At 41.1% G+C, this 20,979-nt stretch overlaps 1 protein-coding gene across 1 annotated transcript in view; it reads left to right on the top strand.

The window, feature by feature from the left end:
• ENPP6 (ectonucleotide pyrophosphatase/phosphodiesterase 6) overlaps positions 1–20,979 on the top strand; it is a 32,282-nt gene that overhangs the window by 8,581 nt on the left and 2,722 nt on the right. The window contains exons 2-7 of the mRNA XM_039700286.1: positions 2,347–2,526; positions 8,894–9,005; positions 13,216–13,357; positions 14,255–14,434; positions 16,713–16,850; positions 20,215–20,338. Coding sequence (XP_039556220.1) covers positions 2,347–2,526; positions 8,894–9,005; positions 13,216–13,357; positions 14,255–14,434; positions 16,713–16,850; positions 20,215–20,338 — 876 coding nt within the window. The remainder of the gene's footprint in view (positions 1–2,346; positions 2,527–8,893; positions 9,006–13,215; positions 13,358–14,254; positions 14,435–16,712; positions 16,851–20,214; positions 20,339–20,979) is intronic.

Genomic DNA, 20,979 nt, shown 5'->3' with positions numbered 1-20,979 from the left:
AGAAAAAGGGTTGGATGGGTGACCCAAAAGAAACTTGAGAATTGGCCTTAATTCTGTGTACGAATATCCTGGGGGGAGGGGGCAGGGGCAGAAATTCCAGTTATTCCAGGGCTTTTCAATCTAGTGAGCAAGGCTCAGAATAGCCAAGGTTGAAGATTAACAAAGGTCAAAAATAATATTAGACATCAGGCATACTTTTGAACATTGTTAACTGATGACAAATATTGGGAGGTGCAACCGAAGGAAAAGGTTAATTGCTTGATTATTGATATCTTCCAATTAGGTCTAGGGTCTTTCTGAGACACAGGTCTCAGGTAAGCAGACATGAATGGCATTAAATGGTCATGTCTTTTGATGTGTTGCTCACATGATCTTCTTTTCTGACCCTGTGAACCAGGGATGTCTGCAATGAAAACTGATGCCTTGTAGTCTTCTAGGCCTCTTTTTCAACAGTAAAAAAGGGATTTGGAGTCCATAGAAAACTGAACTAATCTAATGTGGAGAACAGAACACTGTCCTCTGTGTTAGTTCAAACAGTTAATTAAATTTCCCAGCAATAGTACAAAGAACAATCTCCAGTCTCTTCCTTAAAAAAGTGGACAAACAGCAGACTTTAAGACCTATAGGCTCAGTAGCAGCTAGAGCTCATTAATTCTATATGAAGACTACACTATATATCATACAGATCCCTAATATGTAGGTTTCACACTGACAGAGTTTCAGCACTCACCTGTAAGTTTCCCAGCCTGGCATAAATTGCCTGCTGCAGTTTATCAGGTTGATAGCTGCTTAGGAATACGTGGACTTCAAGAAGATAAGGTTGTCCTGTAAATTGTACTGCTGTGCTTTTGATGCACTGTAGAGACATCCCTTCTATCTCTTTTGAGACTTACAGAAAAGAGAGCACATGGCAGCCTGAAGAGAGCAGATTACTGCCCATCCAATCCACCAGTTCTTCTCTATTAAACCTATTTGGATTAGTGTTGATAAGTATTGACTACCACAAACTGGGACCACTTTTTTCCTCTGGGAAGGAGGAAATGTTCTGCATAATTGAAATACTTTTTAGTAGGGGAGTTCAAAATCCATTTCAAGATCACATGACCCCAAAGTATACAGAGTCCTCTGCTTGAAATGACATCTTTTCAGAACAAGAATACCAAGGTTATTTCAGTTCTGATCACCACCCTCAGGCTCAAAATAATCAAAGCCTGTTATCTGGATTCCTGTAATAACATGACTCATCAGGTAATGAGGACAGTGTCTATCACATGCTTCAGTCATTGCTTTTTTAAGATATGTAAATAAGGAACTTCCAGTACAACTTATTCTTCAACATTTCTTTTCTCATTTCTATTAAATCATATTCAGAATAATTATTAAAATATAGCATCTTCTCTTCTGACAATTGCAAGAAGTAGATATCTCTCAGATATTATATACTAATTTCTTGTAATATTAAGTTGCCCATGAGTCCCTCAGTACAGTAAGAGGCTGAACACGTCTAATGAAATTATTTCTGTGCCCACAAGCAAGAACAAAGCATGATCATTACAAGAAAAAAAAAGAAAAATTAACAGAAATGGAAAATAAAAGTAACATATAAATGTGTTTGCCTAGTTTTTGCCTGTTTGCAGAAAACCAATGTGCCCTATGCATAAAGGAAGAAGAAACGCAAGTTTCTCAATCTTTGTTCTGTGTTTCTAGATTGTGCTCTTATCACTTTCTGTTCACAGCTTGCTTCCCACAGCCCTCTGGTTGTGAGTGCTGATGGGTATCTTAAAATGGCCTCAGACTTGGCAGGTGTTGTGTGTGTAGAAGGAGCCAGGTGTCAGCCAAACATGTGGCACACACAGGCTGCTGTTGACAGAGTTTGTGTGTGTGGCTGGGTTTGAAATGTTGAGCAGGACGTGGGGTGCAGGGTTTGTTCCTTCTGGCCTCAGCTGTCTAAAATTTGACTGCCCGAAGCTGAGAAAAGGCTACCAATAACTGAGAGTGTATGCACCTCTAGACAGTTGAGATGCCTATCTTAGGGTGGCATGAATTGCTTTCTAGACATGACTCTTCTTATCTGATTGTGAAGGGAACACAGGGGCTGACAAACTTTAGCAACTAACTTTGGGTGTCTGAACTGGGGGATTTAGTAATCAAACTGGAGCACCTCAGTGAAAGCTAAGAGTCAGGGAGATTTTATGAATGGTTGCAAGGTGAGAGATCCTGGAATTCAAGACAGGGCTTTTCAGCTGATTTGCTGGATGATTCAGTAGTAGCAGTGGTGGTGGTGCCAGCATCCTTCTACTGAGGAACACCAGTCTGATTGTGCTGCTTTTTTCTCCATTCTTGAAGGTCGCCACTGCGAGGTCCATCAGATGACTGGAAACTACATGTGGGACCAGAAGGCAAATGTATCATTTGATATTGGTGTGAACAAAGAAAGCCTGCTGCCTCTCTGGTGGAATGGATCAGAGCCTTTGTGGGTCACGATGATGAAAGCTAAAAAGAACGTTTCCATGTACTACTGGCCAGGTTAGTATGTGAAGAATTGCTACAATGCACCGTGACATCTGAGCACTCCATATGCTGTAGGAATGGCTCTCTAATACAGTTCTAAAATACAGATAGGAATTGTGTGTGCTTTACTAACCAGACATAGAAATGAATTAGCTTTTCTTTGGTCATGATAATTTCCATGTGCTGAGAAAGGAGAAGACTGAAGTGTCACTAGAGTCAGCTTTCCACTAAATGCTCGCTTCAGGAGGGTGCTGTCTTGAAAATCATCCCCCCGCTCCATCAACTGCTTTTTCCTCTCGCCCACCTGTACCTTCTGCTATGCTGAGTGGTTGCTCTGTGGATGATTCACTGTCCAATCAAAGTTAAATAGTAATCACCCTCCCCCAATGCTTCTTTGGTTTTAATCTGGAAATTAGTAGCTGATTGCTGAAGATGATCTTCTCTATGAGGACAAAAAAATCCAGCTGAAAGCAAAAGATCCTTGTCCTCTGGTCCTCCTTCATTGTTAATTCATCTGTGGTCCCAGTTGGTCTGAGTCTGAGCCATTCATTTGGAGGGACTTGGCCTTTCTGTTCTTCATTTGTTAGATACTGGACCACTGGAATGTGTAATAATGAGTCCTTTTTAACAAACAGAAGTATTGTATCCCCTTAGGCTATACGTTTAGGGACTCACATGGAAATAGATGTTCCAGCTGAGCAACCAGACCAAATCCCTTGCAAAGCACCCAGATTCTCAACTTTTGTACTTTCTAACTGCTGCCTACCCTAAGCAGTCTGCAGATACCCTCAATGTGCAAGTGCAGGCTGGAGGACCAGAGAGCTGCCAGAAGAGCTGTACTGAACACAGCCAGTGCCAGCAGGGCAGTGGCAGCTGACTCACGCCATGGGCTCCTGGCCAGCTCGTCTCTGCATCCCAATGCACGTGTGCCTGGCCACAGTCTTTCCATGCAATGTGGCTAAGGGTGTCCTGGCAGAAAGCCCACAATTCTAAGGAATGGGAAGAAAGAGTGAACCAAGATGAAAAACATTGAAAAGCCATCCAGAGTGCTTCTACAGTACTGAAAGGCAAAAAGGTCTGAGGGTGACAATATTGCCTTATGGACTCAGAGGCAGTCAAAGAGTTTACATCAGCCTTGAAAAAAGGCTGCTTCCTACTGAAGATGCCTCAAGTGATCTAAGAACAAGGCAAATAGTAGGATATAGAAATTATAGAAGAATGTAGGAATTCTTCTAAAAATTTACAAAAATATCTCTTTCTGTAGATTAATCATTTTTAACTACTATTGTAATTGCTCTCGATAGGTATAATTATGTACTGAATAGATGTAACAGCCTACAGAGAGCTGCTGAAATCCAAAAAAACAGTATCACATTCTATGAAGTGCCTTTGGACTTCACCTAGCTTCTTCATGTTGCCCTTTGAGCAGTGTTTCCCAGGGAGAAAACATATGAGGTGTATACATATGTATCCCTGTACATATATGTATACTCTTCACTCTGCCTGCAATTTCTAGCAGAAAATTGCAAGGAACAAAAGAGACCCTCTTTCCCCAGTGCTTACACTCCCAAGTGTACGCACAGAACTCTCTTATGACACAGAGGGGGAATTTTTGCATGGATCTGGCATTTTAGCTGTGGACTGTGACATGTAACTCTGTGTATCCTTAATTATTTATCTGTGATGGCTGACCTTTGGCAAAGCCATCAGTGCTCCAGTTCAGCAAAAGCATGAAGCACATGTTTATTTTACGGGTACTCGTGGTCTCAAAGGACACATTGGCCATACAGGGTCGGACACAGGAAGCAGAGAGAAATGTGGAACTACTAAACTAAAATGCAAGGCTGCAGTAGGACTCCAGGTATAACTGGGCTGAACAGAAGTCACTTCAGATGCAACAGCATTTGTTACATTTTCCCTATATGGTTTTTTTCCCAAGCATTTTCTTGTTCCATAGCAAGGACAAAATCCTTTCTAAAAATTCTATAATTTTAAAGCTTAAATTCTTAACAAGCCATTTGAATGGGAAGCAATACCAAACAAAATCAAAATAAAACCAAAGGTGAGCAGAGGTCCCACAGGCATTTGCACTGCATATGACCTGCTATTAGTGATTAGCTTTCCAGCCTAAACATAGATACACTGCTGCTTAGTAATGAATCATGCAATTATGATAAAGACACAAACTGGAAAAGTTTGGGAAACTCTTAATAGGAACTGCAATATATAGCCAAATTCATCATACTTTGTTCTGGAAGATGCTGTTTTCTCTTTAGCTATTAGTAAAGACAAACAAGATCAATGAACCATAGCAGGAATGCATTGGAAATGCCAGAGTGCTGATTGCCAAGATTAACTTTCACCAGTGTCATTTCCTCCTCAGAGCCAGTTCCAAGATTTGCAAAGTCTGAACCCAAAATCTGCTGCTTCATTTTCTTCCCTATGTTCCCCTCTCATGTGTAGTCACTGCCTGAAGAAATAAAATCCAGACCCCAGCACACAGGAACACAGAACAGGAAAGCTCTCGGATGCAAACAATCACACAGCTTTATCTGGGAGCCTAACATAAACCCAGCAAAGACAACCCATGGACAGAATGCATCTGAGATCTCATGAGTCTAGAAGCAGAGGAGCCAAACTATCGCCATGTTGGGAGTCCCAAACGCCACTTCTGCCAAAACATAAGGCCTTGCCTTGTAGGGATGTTTTTCTCCTTTCTTCATGCTCTGTGTGGGGTGAAAGGCACAGCCTCACACCCAGGCTGCCTGTCCAAAGCACTGCAGGTGGAGAATGCCCAGAGGAGTGCAAGAGCATCCTGGTCAAAACCTGACCAGGACCACTGTCCTCACCCTCAGCCCAGTAAGTGGCATCATCCCAGATGCTCAAGCTCCTTCATTTTCCAGCAGCCCATGCAACTACTTCAGCTGAAGTGCAGTGACAGCTTCTCTAAATACTGAAATGAGGGACAGAGGGGGGAAGAAAAAAGACTCTAAACTCAACTTTTGCCATTTAAACATAATATTTACCAGACCATGGAGCTAGTCTGGAAAGGTTTCAAAATCTTCTGTTATGACATGAAGTGTCCAACTGTTAAATAAATGTTTAGAAATGTAATTTAAAGCTGGCAGAGATTCAGGTCTCCATGTCAGATAGATAAAGAGGGGTTTATCACTCTGAAAGAAGTCCATATTCCTGCTCCACTAGTTCAGGTTTTTAAATAAAGGTTTAGCATCATACAAAACTATGCAAAGGTATCTAGCATTACATCTTAGTAAATACAGCTTAACTATTTGTAGTTTAACCAAGAAAAACTTAGCATTCCCTTTGGCTGCCTCCAAATCTGTTTAAATTTTCTTTCCCATAATATCTAAAAGAGAAAATTTATCATCTATCCTGGCCTCTTCCAGAATGAAATTTAAATATTAAAGGGTCTTTGTAGCCAGTATTTTGGACTTGTAATAAGCCTTAACATTGAAAAACCTAATTTAAGTTCTAGGACTTGTAATAAGCCTTAACATTGAAAACCCTAATTTAAGTTCTATTCATCATAGAGGCTAAAAAAAAAAAAAAAAGAAGCTCTTGGTGTCTAAATTATTTCAAATGGTTTCATCATAGAGGTTAAAAAAAAAAAAAAGAAAAAAAAAGAAAAAAAAAAGCAAGCTCTTGGTGTCTACATTATTTCAAATGGCACTGTCAGTGAACTGCACACTTGAAGACCACTATTTCATGGCCAAAATTATTAAATTATTTCTAATTGTTGCTACCCTGTAGTCTTTTACATCATGCTCATCATTTGACAATCTAGAAATAGCAAAGATAGCTCAGAAACTAAAATATCCAGATTCCCAAGAGGTTAATGCTCCCAGTTAAAATTATCTCATGAGTAATTCTGAGGAAAGTTATTTCAGAAAATTACAATCTGATGTCAGTATCTGAAGAAAAAAGAGGCAAAATGATCATATTAGTCACTGGCTATGAGCAGTTATCCAGCTGAAGTTAAACACAAGGTATTTAACAATAACAACTTTGCAAATGCATTCTTAACTTCTTGCCTGGTTTTGGAGACGATATTGAGCCAGACTCAAGTATGAAAAGAGAAATTGGCTCAAAGTTCCAGTTCAGTCCTGAAATACTAGCAAAGCCCATAGAGACAACTGCATCCTCTCTAGCATCTGAGGTAGCTGAAAGCCCTTGTTTTGCCGCTGGTAGCACTCAGGACATCCCACAAAAGACTGGATCTCTGTGCCCTCAGGGTAGGGGCCTTGCAGGGTATGACTTTAGGCCATTAATGGAATACATTTTTCTGATGATTTGGTTCAGTATCAGCATGGACCCATCTCTGCTGCACAGTGTAATTTCTTGGGGATGCTGTGTGCAGATGTATAGGAGTTTTATTGTGGGGTGATCTAGACAGTCAGCTCTTGTCACATAATCTGCTGGCTGTTTATCCAGGCTGCAGACAACTGTCATGGTGGATCATGGTGGAGAGATGAACACTGAGGTATTTTCATGCAAAAAGTGGAAGATTAAATCATATGTTTGGGGCAACAGGGGAAGAATGAAAAGTAAGCACCATCCCACAATTTTAATAGAAATAAAAATTGGATGTAGCTTCAAGAGTAGGCAAATGTGTTTTTAGAGGAAAATAAATCAGTTGACTACATTTGATGTTTATTATTGCAAATAATTAATTAATCATAACAGATGGGGTCCCTTGAAACACACAAAGCATGTGGAGACCTGGAAGCTGCTATCACAGGCAAAGAGACTGAATCTGTCAAGTGTGCTACGGCCCTTTAACTTTTGGAAAGGATAATTTCCATCTGATTTATCTGGCTTTCTGCAAATCATTGAAGGTTTTAAAAATCTCCTAAGCTTAAACATTTAAGTTTTTCTAATTTTTCACTCCTGAACTATCACGTCAGAAGACTCCTAGCTTAGCCTGTGAGCAGTGTGCTTTTCCCTGCATCCCAGTACTGCACTTGAGTGATGTGAGCTCATGGGAGCTGAGATGCAAGACTGACAGACTCACTTTATTAAGTGTCCCAGTAAGCAAACCACTGTAAATCACCTCTGATTTACAGTGCTGTAGCTCTGCTTGCTCTGCTTGCTCTAGGGCCCTCTCTGTACTTACACCTCCTTCTCACACTCCAAGCAACAAGTCAATATATGACAGTCCTTAATGCATTTCACTTTCCTCCCAAAGGAGAAGCAGAGGGATCCACATGTACAGATTCAGGCTTTGGCTTAAGACTCACTTTATTAAGTGTCCCAGTAAGCAAACCACTGTAAATCACCTCTGATTTACAGTGCTGTAGCTCTGCTTGCTCTGCTTGCTCTAGGGCCCTCTCTGTACTTACACCTCCTTCTCACACTCCAAGCAACAAGTCAATATATGACAGTCCTTAATGCATTTCACTTTCCTCCCAAAGGAGAAGAGAGGGACCCAGATGTACAGATTCAGGTTTTGGCTTAGAGCTGCCTTTTTGACCAGACTGTGTTGCTGTATACAGAGGCGATTTTGCAAAAGCTAGGGGTTTTTTTTGTTTTGATTCCTCTTTATGCCCCTTGTTTTCTGATGTATTTCTGAATATATCATAAAACATCTAACTGTGATGGGAGGACTCTGGGGTTCTGGAATGATAATTTGCATTAATCCAGTGTTTCTGGAAGCATACTTCTTTTAAATATTAATATTATTCAGCAGCATAGTAACTGGAGAGCAAAAGGGCAAAGAAACCTCACAAAAACATGTTTTTCTATGTTCAGGGCCATGTTCTCCTGTAGGATTTGTTGCCATAAATTTTTAGGCCACAAAACAGACTTTATTTTGCAAGAAAGGCTGCAAGTTACCAAGAGAGTTAATTGGTTTACACTGTTTTAATAAGACCTCCTGGGAAACAGATATAATAGTGGAGAGCCAGTATCACATAATAAAATACAGTTTATAGAGGATATTGCAATATGATACAATGTGCCTAACTGGAAAGTATTTGCTGACGTTTCAGAGAACAATATCTAAATCTATTATGTTGGAAGCCTGGAAATGAGGCTATATGGCTGCAGAAGTTAAAATATAAACAAGCTGGTGATTTAGGTGGAAATGGTCTGCCACGAGGGAATCAAGCATTTTATTGTGGGCAGGTCACACAGAGACCTTCCTTTTAGACAGGGAAATAAAAGGGTCCAATGTACAGCTTGCTACAAGCACTTGTCAAACCAATCTCTCCCCCCTTTTCCCTTGCCAACCACATGGTTTCCTGCAGGGAAGGCATAAGGTAAGTAATGTCACAGGGAATTTACAGACCTGAACTTGTACACCAGAGTGTGAGGTCTGTGATCAAGGTGAAATAGCAGAGCTCACCACATTTTTTGCTCGTAGGTTGCGAGGTGGAAATCCTTGGAGTCAGACCAAGTTACTGCCGCGAGTACTTCAGTGTCCCAACAGACAAAAACTTTGCAGATGCCATCAGCGATGCCCTCGAGTCTCTGTGGTATGTCACTAGATTTTTGCAGTGTGGGGTTTCTTCTCTCAAGGACAAATCTTTGGATTTACTATCAGGGAAATTTTCAGGAATGAGCTCCCAGGTATGAAAATGAGGGCCGAGAGTTCTTTATAGCATCATCATAGAAACAACAGAAATAGGTCCTTACATTAAGAGTGGAGGGAAAGATGTGCTCCTCTGTTTCTGTGTAGGCTGCAACAAGGAGGAAATATCCTGACTTAACTGCTGGTAATTTGCTGTTTCAAACAACTTCAGGATGAGCCTGTGCATGTCTATTCCTGCAAGAATATGCTTGTATTTAGAGAGGGAATTTGGAAAGTCTAAAATTCAGCTCACATGTTTATGAGACTGATGCTTTGGCTTTTTCTTCATTTTAGAACATCTCAAGCCAAATATTTTTGGAGAGGGCATTAATTTTGTGCAAATATGGGAATAGAATAGAATAGAATAGAATAGAATAGAATAGAATAGAATAGAATAGAATAGAATAGTTCTGTTGGAAGGGACCTACAACAGCCATATAGTCCCATATAATGGGAATATATCTCTCAGACAACTACTAGGAAAAGTGTATGCTCCAGACCCAGCTTTCAAGTTCTGCCATCTCTCATCCAAACATTTACAAGACACAATTCCACTTAGGGTGTAAAATCAGGGAAGACTGCACCATCACATGCAGCACCAATGCCTTACTTTGGCTACAACTAAGCTCCTCCTTTTAAAGCCTTGTTGGTTCCATAATTAATCCAATCCTAGGAAACTCTTCTACTTCAGTACTTGCAACTGCCATAGCAATTTGAATCCAAAAAGTTTTGTATTCAGGTGCTGAGAGTTGATTGCTCTTGAAATAAAGGCTCCAAGATTATGAGAGTGCTGTTGGGGAAGTTGGTCCCTGTTGCACACTGGGTCCTGCTGCACAGATGCTCACAATTAAGTGTTGTTTGCAGCATGGGCTTAGACATCAGGTTTCTGAGACCATGTGAGAGGTTTTATCCTGAAATTATTTAGCTTAGATTTAAAGAAAGTTACCCGCATGGGACATGAGGAAGGCATATGTGTCATAGCAGACTTTCTGGAGCTTTTGCAATGCTTTTAATTCAGTGAATAAAATAAGGGAATAGAAGATGTAATACAGACATGGGCTCTGACTTTTGGTGGAAACCCAGAATTACCGTAGAAAGATTTTTGATCCGGTATCATTTAGGGATGGGTCAAGAGATACTTGCCTGGTTTCTGTGAAGCACAGTGTATAAGGGTGCTCAGTGGGTTTTTTTCAGCTCTATAATTGTAAACATGGTTAAAAATGAGGCACAAAGTGTTAAAAGTACCAGCCCTTCAAGCTGTTATTTTGGGTAGCTGGAGAGTTTCAACAGCTAATTCTGTCCAAGTCACAAGGCTGCCTGTTGCTGTCTGCGGTGGAAAGGGAAAGGGACACAACAGTTTTGGTGGAACAACTTGCAAGAGGTGAAAGCTGATGATTTCAAGAAAAGTGTAAATCCCTGCCACCAAGATGTCACAAATAACAGCTACAGTCTTTTGAAGTGCCCAAATCCTACAGATCATCCCAGTGCAGCAGGAGGTCCTGTCGCTGGTGTCTGTTTACACACCATCCCTGGTGAATTTCTTCCTGAGTTCTTTTCCTTTAAACGAAGTGCCCTGTCTCCAACAAGGTGGGAAAGAGGAAAAATGAATGATCTTAGATAAAATTAATAATCAGGTTTGGGTGTAAATATACAGGGACTTAAAGAAAGAAGGGAGGGTAGAGAATGAACAGATTAAAAATCTGGTAGGTTTTCCTTATTCTTTCTCTCATCGTTCCTCTTTGTTTATTTCTTTAAGATTTAGAAGAAGAAGTTCCATGCTGCTGTGCCAGCCCATAAGAAGTAAAGCCTCTGAAATGCTTTTATTGCAGTCATATTCATTTAGCAGGATTTAGCATCTCCAAGTAGAAGAGTCTTCAGCTTGTCATCTATATCATTCACAAGTGCTTTTGACTTTTGAAGCTGTTCAAAGGCTGGCAAATGCAGTGTGTTTCCTTTCCACACCCTAGGTAATTGGAAAAGCCCATTAGGCTGAGGCTGTCCTTAGCTATATGTGAGAAAACAGCCTGTGGCAAGGGCAGTCTGCTGTCTGGAGCAGTGTCTGGAGCTCAGTAGCCCTAATGGCAGGTATTAGTAGTTAAAGAGCTGCACTTGGGCTCCCACCATTAGCAAACCTTGCAGGGACTCCAGGGTAGAGAAGTACCTAACTCATCAGGGACCCACTGAGCTTTTCTTGCAACCAAAGGAAATCATCCTTCAGCAATATTCTCCAGTCTTTTCAAACAGGTGCTTCAAGACCACTATTTGGACCAAGAATATTCAAAACAAAGTCAAGCATCTGTTTTTGGCAAGTGAAACTAAAAACTCCCTTGAATCTTTTCAACAGCTGTAATTTATGGGCTGTTGTAATCTACCTACCTTCCTGGAGAGGTGTCATGAGGTCTGCATTGTACTTGCAAAGTGTGCTGGTCGAATATAAAATACTATTTGGTGTTGCCATCAATGCTGTCCAACTTTCTCCAGCATTCTTTTCTAAGTAATTTATATAGAAAGTTACTGGTAATGGAAGGAGACAGGACGAACAGAATACCTCTGTCTAAAGACAGAATACTTCTCCCATGTAAGCCATGTTAAGGGTTTTCTTAGAAAACTTAGAAAACCCTTTTTTTACATAGAAAAACAGGCAAAAATGGAAACAAAGTCAAGCCCCAGACATGCTGTACCAAATCCTGCAAACTCGTAAGCACGCTGCATTACTGGAGCTTGTCCCATTGAAGTAATTAAATATTCTTTCTTACACTGAGCCCTCACGGAGAAATCTCACCACAACCTAAATGAGATAACTTGTTTTATGCAATAAACCTCTGTCTTAGCTTCTATCTTGATCAAAATGATAATATACTTACAGGTGAGAAGACATAACTTAGTTTCAGTAGCTGATAATACAGGTACTGCAACAGAAGAGAACTATTTCAGTAGGTTCAATGACTGTGTATGAAATAGAGAAATTACAGGGTTAAACTTTAGAAAATAATTTATGCCTAATACAGATGGAAAGTAATACTTAAAATGAAACTGGGGAGAGGGGAGTACCGCCTCATTTAAATTATTTTAAAATCTTGAAGAGTGAGGAACAACACTGTTCTGCAGGGCCAGCAGTGGAGAAATTCCCACCGCAGCAGACATCTTCAGCTTCTCACAGGACTGCTCCTCTGAGGCCTTCTACAAACTGAGAAATGCAAATGACAGACCCTAATTCATTCACTCAGTTCCTCATCTCTGATTTGCTTCTTCTGTCCCACTCATTACACCAGACTACCCAGGTGCCTTTAATCAGAGGTGCTGGACTAACAAGTCTTTCTGTAGGGATCTTCATATGGATGAGAGCATGTAATAGGGATGGCATGCTCTGCCATATATTAAGTACAGCACAAAAAGACTGGGTTTGGGTTCAGGAGTATAGGTTTGTGATTTTATCCACACAACTTCTCTCAGGGAGTTTTACAGTGAATAGTAAAGTGGTCGTGAAAATTAAATTAAGCACTGATGTGTGTGCTATTCCCACTAATGAGGTTGAGAGCAATCAATACAGAAAAGTGCGATCAGCTAAACTTGTGCAATTCTGAGATTACCTTAGTTTCCCTTGCTCATGCTCCTGAATAAAACCCCCTTCTAAAATCTCATCCCAGTTCATACTGCTTGGTGTTTTGTAAGGCAGAGCACATCCTGAGTTGACCTCTGTGGTTTGGAAGACCTCACACAGGAGAAAGCCAGAAGTGCCAAACTTTAATTAAAGCACATTTGACTGGTAATTCCCATAATCCTTTTAATAGGGGCATTCAGCAAAGAAATCAGAATTTCTTTGTTATTAAAGAAAAAACTGCCTTCCTAATTCAAAGAGGTTAGTAGAGCACTGCCAGGCCAGCCTGCACATGGCAGTTTCCACCTGCTGCCTCTGATGGGAGTCTCAGGAAAACTCAGGAGACTCCAGGTGTGAATAATGAGCCCAGCAATGCAATAGGTGGTAGGACAGCACAGGCTGGAAGCAGAAAACGGGGTTTTGTGGCTCTACATGCTTGTGAAGAAAACAATGCCAGCAGCCATGAGGTCTCCATGTGTGTCAGCTTTTCACTCCTTGCCCTCTGTCCCACACCCAGCAACAACAGCGCCGAGATGGCCGCAGTGTACTACGAGCGCATCGATGTGGAGGGCCACCACTACGGCCCTTCGTCCCAGCAGCGCAAGAACGCTTTGAAGGAAGTGGACAAAGCCTTGAGCAACATGATCTCACTCATCAAGGTGAGTGGCATCCATAAACCAAGCTCCTGCGTGCCTTTGGAAAAGGCTTTTAAAACTGGTCTTTGGGGCACTGATGAGAGCCTATTTAACACCTGTAACTGAATGCAGTGGCTGTAAATTTTTATTTCCTGAGAAACAGGCTACTGAGTTCATGTGAATGTCAAGGCACCATTACCCTGATTATTATTTTCATTGATGGCATTATAACCCTCCTGGTGGATTCACACCAGTAGCCTCAGGAAGCCACGAACCAATATACATGTTGCTCTGTTTACGGCTTGTGTTGCCAGCTGAACTTCATTGTAGTCAAAGGAATCAAAACTGTGTTTCCTAAGGTTTGTGGAATCAGACTATTAACTTTTATAGAGGTTTTTATGACAGCATTCAGAACTCTGTACTTTAAACTTGATTTTTAAAAAGCATTATTGAAATGATTTTGCAGTGAGAAAGTCTTTTGGGTAAATGACAATTCAATTATGAATATTTCTGACAATGATAAATGTATGTTGGAGTTTTTATATGTTTCAGTGAATAGAGGAATACGCACCTTCAATTTCACTAACTATTAAAAGCTCTAATGCTAAGTGCTCCTGTTTGGGAGGGAAAGAGAGAAACACTCCTTCCACAAGTGTTATCATGGCAAAATTGCTGCATGGACTTGTTTTGGAAAAACTCTGGTGCTAAGCTCTCAGACTCTTCCAGAGCAGCAAGTAAAAGTGGATGTCCACCATTATGGGTGGGTGGCAAAGCACATTGCAGGACATTCATGGACATGATCCTTCTGGTTAACTTCCACAGAAACAGTGGAGGTCAAAAGGTGATTTACATTTTCTAGTGGGCACAAACAGTGCAAAGCTCTTACATGGCCTTAAAAGTTGTCATGCACTTTCTTCACAGAGAAAAGGCCTTCAGAATGATATCAACGTCCTCCTTTTCTCTGATCATGGGATGACAGACATCTCTTGGGCAGATAAAGTGATTGAGCTGAAAAACTATATCAATATGAGTGATACCATACAAATGAAAGACCGAGGTCCTGTTGTGAGCCTCTGGCCAACTCCAGAGAAGCATGCAGAGGTGAGTACAGCCTAGTTGTACCCTCAGTTTTGTGTTTTCTCAGTTTTTATGCCAATTGTGTCTTCTGTTTTCTCTTAACATCCAAATACTGCTCTCAGAGATATGTGCAAAAATCAGCTCTTATCAGAAGTCAGACTTGGATGCTGTGACATCCTTGTGATGCTGGTTTCCGAAGGAAAGTCACACCAGGCAAACTAAGAAGCATGAAATTTCACTGTTACATGGCAAGGACACATGCTTTTAAACCCCACCCCTACTAGCTTCTGATAAATAGCTAAAATATTTTAGTTCAAAATGCACTTTTAGGATTTTATATATATTAGTCAATTTATTGGCACTCTAGCTAGTATGTTCAAATCATCTGAAGCAGGTTCAGGCATTCATATTCCAGTAAAGTCCCACTGAGGAACTAACTCCATTAGATCAGAATTGTAAAAAAAATTTTTTTTTTTACAATATTGTCCTTGGAGGAATTTTTGATGAAGCATGTTGGAACCATAAAAGCTCAATGCTAGAACTTCAGAGTTTTGAGAGATAAATTAAAACAATAGAGAAAAGATTTGAAAATCACTTGAAAATAATGAAATGTAATTTCTCTGACTAATACACGAGTACTTTATAATTTAACCCAAAACTAATGCATGAGAAGTCATTACTGCTGTCCTCAGAACATAGATGAGTGGATGTACAAAATGGGCAAGCTGTTCCCCAGGCAAATAGTTTTGGTTTCTACATTATATTTTATCCAGTTACAGTATATTTTAGCCTGTGCATTTTTTTTTAAAGGGAATATTTGCTGATCTTTGCACCCAAACGGTCTCTGCAGGAATTGTGTCTGTGATATTGTGAGCATTTCAAATTAGTGCTAGAACTGAAAGTTGTCTTAGGGGTATGCACGAGCAATTCACTGGAAGTGCATCACAGGGGATCACAGCATTGATATGCTTAACCCAGAGCTCCCTGGTTTTGTAGGCCAGACCTTCAAACAAGGGCAAGTTGCAACTTCACACAGCCATGGGGTTTCATCTGACAAAGCTCTTCAGCACATGCTTCTCTCTCATTAAACAGCCTAATATTCCTAAGGAGAATAAAGTACAATGCCTTATACTATGGTTTTGTTTCCTTCCTTCATTTCTTTTCAGGATTTCTTACTGGAGGGCTGCTTTTTAAGCAAAATAAAGTTGATTTTCAGTTTCCCAATAGCTAGATTCTCTATTTCTAATGAATTTTAAAGAGCTATGTTTATGAGTTGGAGTGTATTATAATATAATGGTTATCATCTCTAAGAATTACTCCATTTCAAAGCACCAGCAGTACTGGTGACCACTCTCTAGCCTAGTCATGGTGGAAGGAATTGTGCCATCACACCCTGGTCACTGTCTTTATGGTCACTGCATATCATTGCACATATCTGGCACACAGATACACACACAAGGGTGACTTAACTGAAAGGTTAGTGAAGAACCTTTCATTCTTTGAAGAACTGAGCTATTTATTCATGAAGATTATTTATATTTAACTTGTTAAAGAACAATATAGAGTCTGGGAGCTCCAATAGCTGCCTTCTCTGTGACATATTAACATATTTTCCAGGCATTTAAAATCTATTTTCTGAATAATTTGTGGTGTAATGACATTTGTGTGATTATATTCCAGACAGTACAATTAATATTAATAAACCACTTGCATGGCACTGTGCAGATTCAAAGCTGCAGGCTTTGGCTAATTAATCTCACATCAGATAACTAACAAAGCAGATAACTGAGCACTATCAATCCCTTGATAGTGATTGACTGGGCAAGAAACACAGGTGAGGTGACATTCATTCTCCACTCAAGAGCACAAAGAGGGAATGAGTTGCAGATGCTAAAGACAATATCTCTTTTCCACACCTGTCCACAGTCCGCGAGGTGCCTTTGAGTGTCTCACCACTTCGCTCACTGCCTCCTGTGGAGGTGTGGTTTCTCCTGCTCTGTTTCTGTAGGCTGGTACACTCACATGAATACATTTGTGAGCATGTGTATTATAAATATACATAATACATGAATTCACACATTTCTACGTGTTCATGATCTGAGTTTTTAGAATCCCCTAAACCACATAGGCAGGTTTTGTCCGGCCATGATCTTTGGACAGGCAAAGTCCTGGTGTGAATGTGCTCATGATTAGCCATTACAGGGGATTGGCTATTCTGCAAATCCAGGTGTTTCCATGTATCCATTAGTGTATTTATGATCTTTACAGCCATATGGTGTCCTAACATTCATTTGTTTTGCAGATATATCAAAAATTGAAAGCTGTGGAACACATGGATGTTTATAACATACAGGATATTCCAAACAGGTTTTTCTACAAAAAAGGAAAATTTGTGTCTCCACTAACTCTCGTGGCTGAAGAAGGATGGTTCATAGTAGAGGTAAAGTATAGAAGCAAAATACTTAGACAGGAGCATGAAAAGGTGCAATATATTGCTGATCACTGAGTTAAAGTCAATGGGCTGACTACAAAACTAATGTCAAATTCTGCTGTGTGCTTAAAAGAACTTAAAGGTATTGCAGCTACATAAAGGCAGACATTTAAATGGTCAAGATGCCTCTTTTTTACTGTCATAAAGCAGTAGTTCTTGTAGAAAACATTCTTGTTTAGAAAACATTCTTGTTTCTTGTGAAAACACTCCAGTTTTGTTGCCTTACTCCTCTTCCCCCCCGCCCCTTGCCATCTACCTTCATTTCAGGCACAAAAAGAGTGTTTCCATTTCAAGTCCTTATTATCCCTCCATTCAGCAGTACCTTGTGGCAATTTTTATTTCTGCCTGGCTTTCCTCTCATCAGACTGTCCTAAAAATGCCCCATTTCTCCCAAGCCCACCAGTCTCAAAAGGGTCAGACAGGAGATTTACTCCTCAGAGATTCCTGGTGCACACACTGAAAACCTGGGAACTTGTTAAGCAGAGAACCCAGGCATGAAGAGATTTTTTATAGTAACTTATTTTCTTACTATGAATTGTTGTTGTTACTTGTGTCACTACCGGGCACCTCCACATTACAGATACTAATTGCAGCTCAGCACAGCTCAGAGGGTGAGACAACTGTGTGTCTTCTAAGGAGGTAAACTGAGCAGTGGTATTAAGTGACTTGCCCAAGGCCACACATGAAGCCAGCAAGTTGGCAACAGAACCATGGAGTCCTGAGTTTCTTTTGTGTCCCAGCATAGTCAGTGCACTTCACTGCCTTTCAGGTTATTGTAACTCAGCTGAGCATCCTCTTTTATGGCCTTCAGAGCTACTGCTCACCAAGCTTTGCTCAGGCCACACTACAACATTTCTCACTAGCCAACATGAATTTAGCATAATAGTTTCTACAGCTGAATAAAAATGCACCTTTAAAAAAACCTGAATGCTTTTGAATACAGCTGGGTGAGTACCACATTTCTGATTTAAAAAAAAAAAAAAGTATAAAAAGCCAGAGTTAAGATTTAGACAGGTAAAGTAGGAATCTGAAACATTTTCTCCAAAATTATTTTTAAAAAATACAACTAAACTCTCTTGCACAAAAGTTCAAAATAGAACATTTTTACATATTCTGTAGAAAATAAAAAAGCACTTTAAAAATCATTGAAAGTCTGACAAACCTTAATAACAGTGCAGCAAACACTGCTGCTATGATAATTATTTCTGTCTCTCTGCCCATTCCTTCCCATTGTTTCCAATTTTCAAGAATGTCCTCTCATTAATGCTGTCAGATTTTCCTTCTCTTTGGTACATTTTCATTATCTGTGAATGGGATATGAAAATGAAAGTTTCCTGTCATATTTTTTCAAAGAAATTATTGAGCCTTCTATTATACTTCCTGCCCAAACCACTGAAGAGAGGATGTACAGCTCTTCCCTGTCATGCTCCCAGGGTTTTTTAACTCTCTGTTAGCTAGTGGATAGCTAAAAGCTGTTTGAAAAAAGGGGATTTTGTTGTTGGTGGTGGTTTTTTGAAGAGATAAAGGGGTGTATTTGGAAAGTTGTTTTCCTCATCATGAAGCATAGGAACTGAAGCCCATCTACATTTTGGTTAAAGCAGGATGAGGAGGGATTTCATGCTGTATCAAAGCTGATCTGCTTATATGACCTTGTTCCCTTCACACAAGTGAGCAGTCCCCATCCTTTGGGCCTAAGATCCCCCTGCTGCTCTCCTGTGTGCAACAATGGTCTTAGGGCTGCATGCTCGCTCTGTACCCATCCCAGTGTACTTGCCCAGCATTTAGAGATCAGTTGCAGCAGATTTTCTAAACATGCACATGCAGGGAAAACTCCATCGTCTGCAGTCTCAGATATGCCTGTTTCAGCTTTGACAAGGATTGCTAGCCAGGCTTAGTCTAAGTATGAAAAATTACATCTCGGATGAATTCTCCATCCCATTTGGACTTGCCAGGCAGGCACTAGTGTGCTGCCAGTGTCCTGGCCCCAAAGAAGCCTCAGGAGTTTTTGGGGTTTGCTGTAAGGCAGAGCCCGATGCTCCAGAAGGGCAGTGCTGGGATGCTTGCACAGTCCTGTCCCTCAAGCTACTGCCATTAGTGGTTCCATTTAATGAGCTCTCACTTCAGCTGCAGTTATGAAAGTTAGTAGTATGTTTTCTGACTCAACTAGCACCAAAAATAATGGTAATTGCTGTGCCTTTGCACATTCTGTTGCAAGTAGGTGTCTCCTGATGTCTGGGTGGGTCATGGAAAGCACACTATCTCCTCCTGCATTTGATATTTCTGGGGAAGCAGCTGTGTCCAGGACATCTGCTAGGACCATGGAGAGGTGTAGGTATGGCAGTGTCATGATGCTGCCAAAGAACCACCAGAAATTTAAAGTGACTTCACTTGTCTGAAGCTAATGCTGGCAAATGCTGTGCAGGTTGCCTGATGGCGAGCAACACACTAAATCCCCAGGATTCACAGGAAGCTGCAGCATAAGGAGGGGCTATGGCAGGAGGAGGAGAAGGAGCCGGTTTTCTTCTTGGCTTGCTCAGAGCAGGGAAATACATGGGGGCAGGAAAAGAAATTTATTAGCTAAGTAGTTTCATTTAATCTGGAACAGATTACCCAGAGAAGCTGTGAACATCTCTCACTGGAGATGTTCAAGAACTGTTTGGATGCAATCCTGTGCAATGTGATCCAGAACAACCCTGCTTGAACAGGGAGGTTGGACCAGATGATCTACGGTGATCTCTTCTAACCTGACCCATTCTGTAGTATTCTGTCTCAGGTCAGAGCCAGTGTTCCCTGAAACAAATCTCATTGCTTTAATACAAAAAACAGGTAGGGAGAAGAAGTAATAATTAGAAAATATCTAGTAGGGGTGACATTTGTATTATTAGGCTGACTAGTCAAATGGAACAAAAAATTACTTATTTTTTTAGGGTGTCAATGGCATGTGGGACAGAACAACACCCCAGTAAACCCACGGAAGTGCATGGTGCTGGGTGGGAGAGCAGTGCTGCAGGATGGGGAGAGGGCCAGCACCTTCCTTACACGTGTCACATACCACTGTGGTACTTTGTGCTTGTGGCAGAAATCTACATGAGTTGTCCTCCCCTCCCTGTGGAGGGGGAGGTGGTTACTCACTGAGACAGCAAAGCCTGTCAGGAGGGGTCACCCCTCCTGGGCATGAGCTCCTGTGCAGGTCACAGCACAGTGTGGGGCCTGAAGGGGTGGTACAGCACATGGAGACATAACATGGCACCCCACAGTGCCCTAGCACAGCCCAGCAGTCAGGCACTAACCATGCTCTGCTGTTGTCACCCAGAGCAGAGACAAGCTGCCCTACTGGGAGAACGGGACGGGGAGGAAGGAGGCCTGGCAGAATGGCTGGCATGGCTACGACAACGAGCTCATGGACATGAGAGGCTTCTTCCTCGCATATGGACCAGGTACAGTGACACCATCCCTGGTGTTCCACTTCCCCTGCAGCCCCATGGTCTTCACCCCTGCATCCCTGCAGCCCCCTGGCACATCAGGACCCCGATGCAGCTCTCTGCGACACCAAAAATTTACAAATAGATGGCAGAATTTCCTCACTAGGGAGGGTTTGTTGCACTGCATCTATTTTATAGCTGAAGAAACAGGGCAGAGAGATGTGAAGGGGTTTGGTCAGCCTCTCTCTGATGTCCCAGTGCAGTTACTAACTCTTTGCCCTGTTTTCCTAAATTTTGGCCTAAGCTTTCAATTCTATTTGAAACACATTAATCCTGCTTTTGTCAGGGAATTCAGACTCACTACAGCAGGGCACTTTCTTTGGGAAGGCTGCAGCATAACTCACCCACCTGTCTCATGGGCAGACACATAACTCCTGGTTCCCACTTCATCAGGCCCTTTAAATAGGGCAGAGCACCACGCAGAGTACCAGGCTAATTGTATTGCACCAGTGAAAGCAGAATGTGCAATACAGTTATGTCAGGCTATTACGTCTATCAAGCACATGCAGTAAAGTAGCTCCTGTACTTAAAAATTCAGGGCTTTTTTAGCTTTTAGAATAAAATTGGTCTAGAATAAAAATAATGAATAAAATTGT

Source organism: Passer montanus, unplaced genomic scaffold, assembly GCF_014805655.1.
Source record: "Passer montanus isolate IOZ18808 unplaced genomic scaffold, ASM1480565v1 scaffold14, whole genome shotgun sequence".
Classification (NCBI taxonomy): Eukaryota; Metazoa; Chordata; class Aves; order Passeriformes; family Passeridae; genus Passer; species Passer montanus.
The sequence above is the reverse complement of the archived record's forward strand: the minus strand, read 5'-3'. Positions and strand labels throughout refer to the sequence as shown.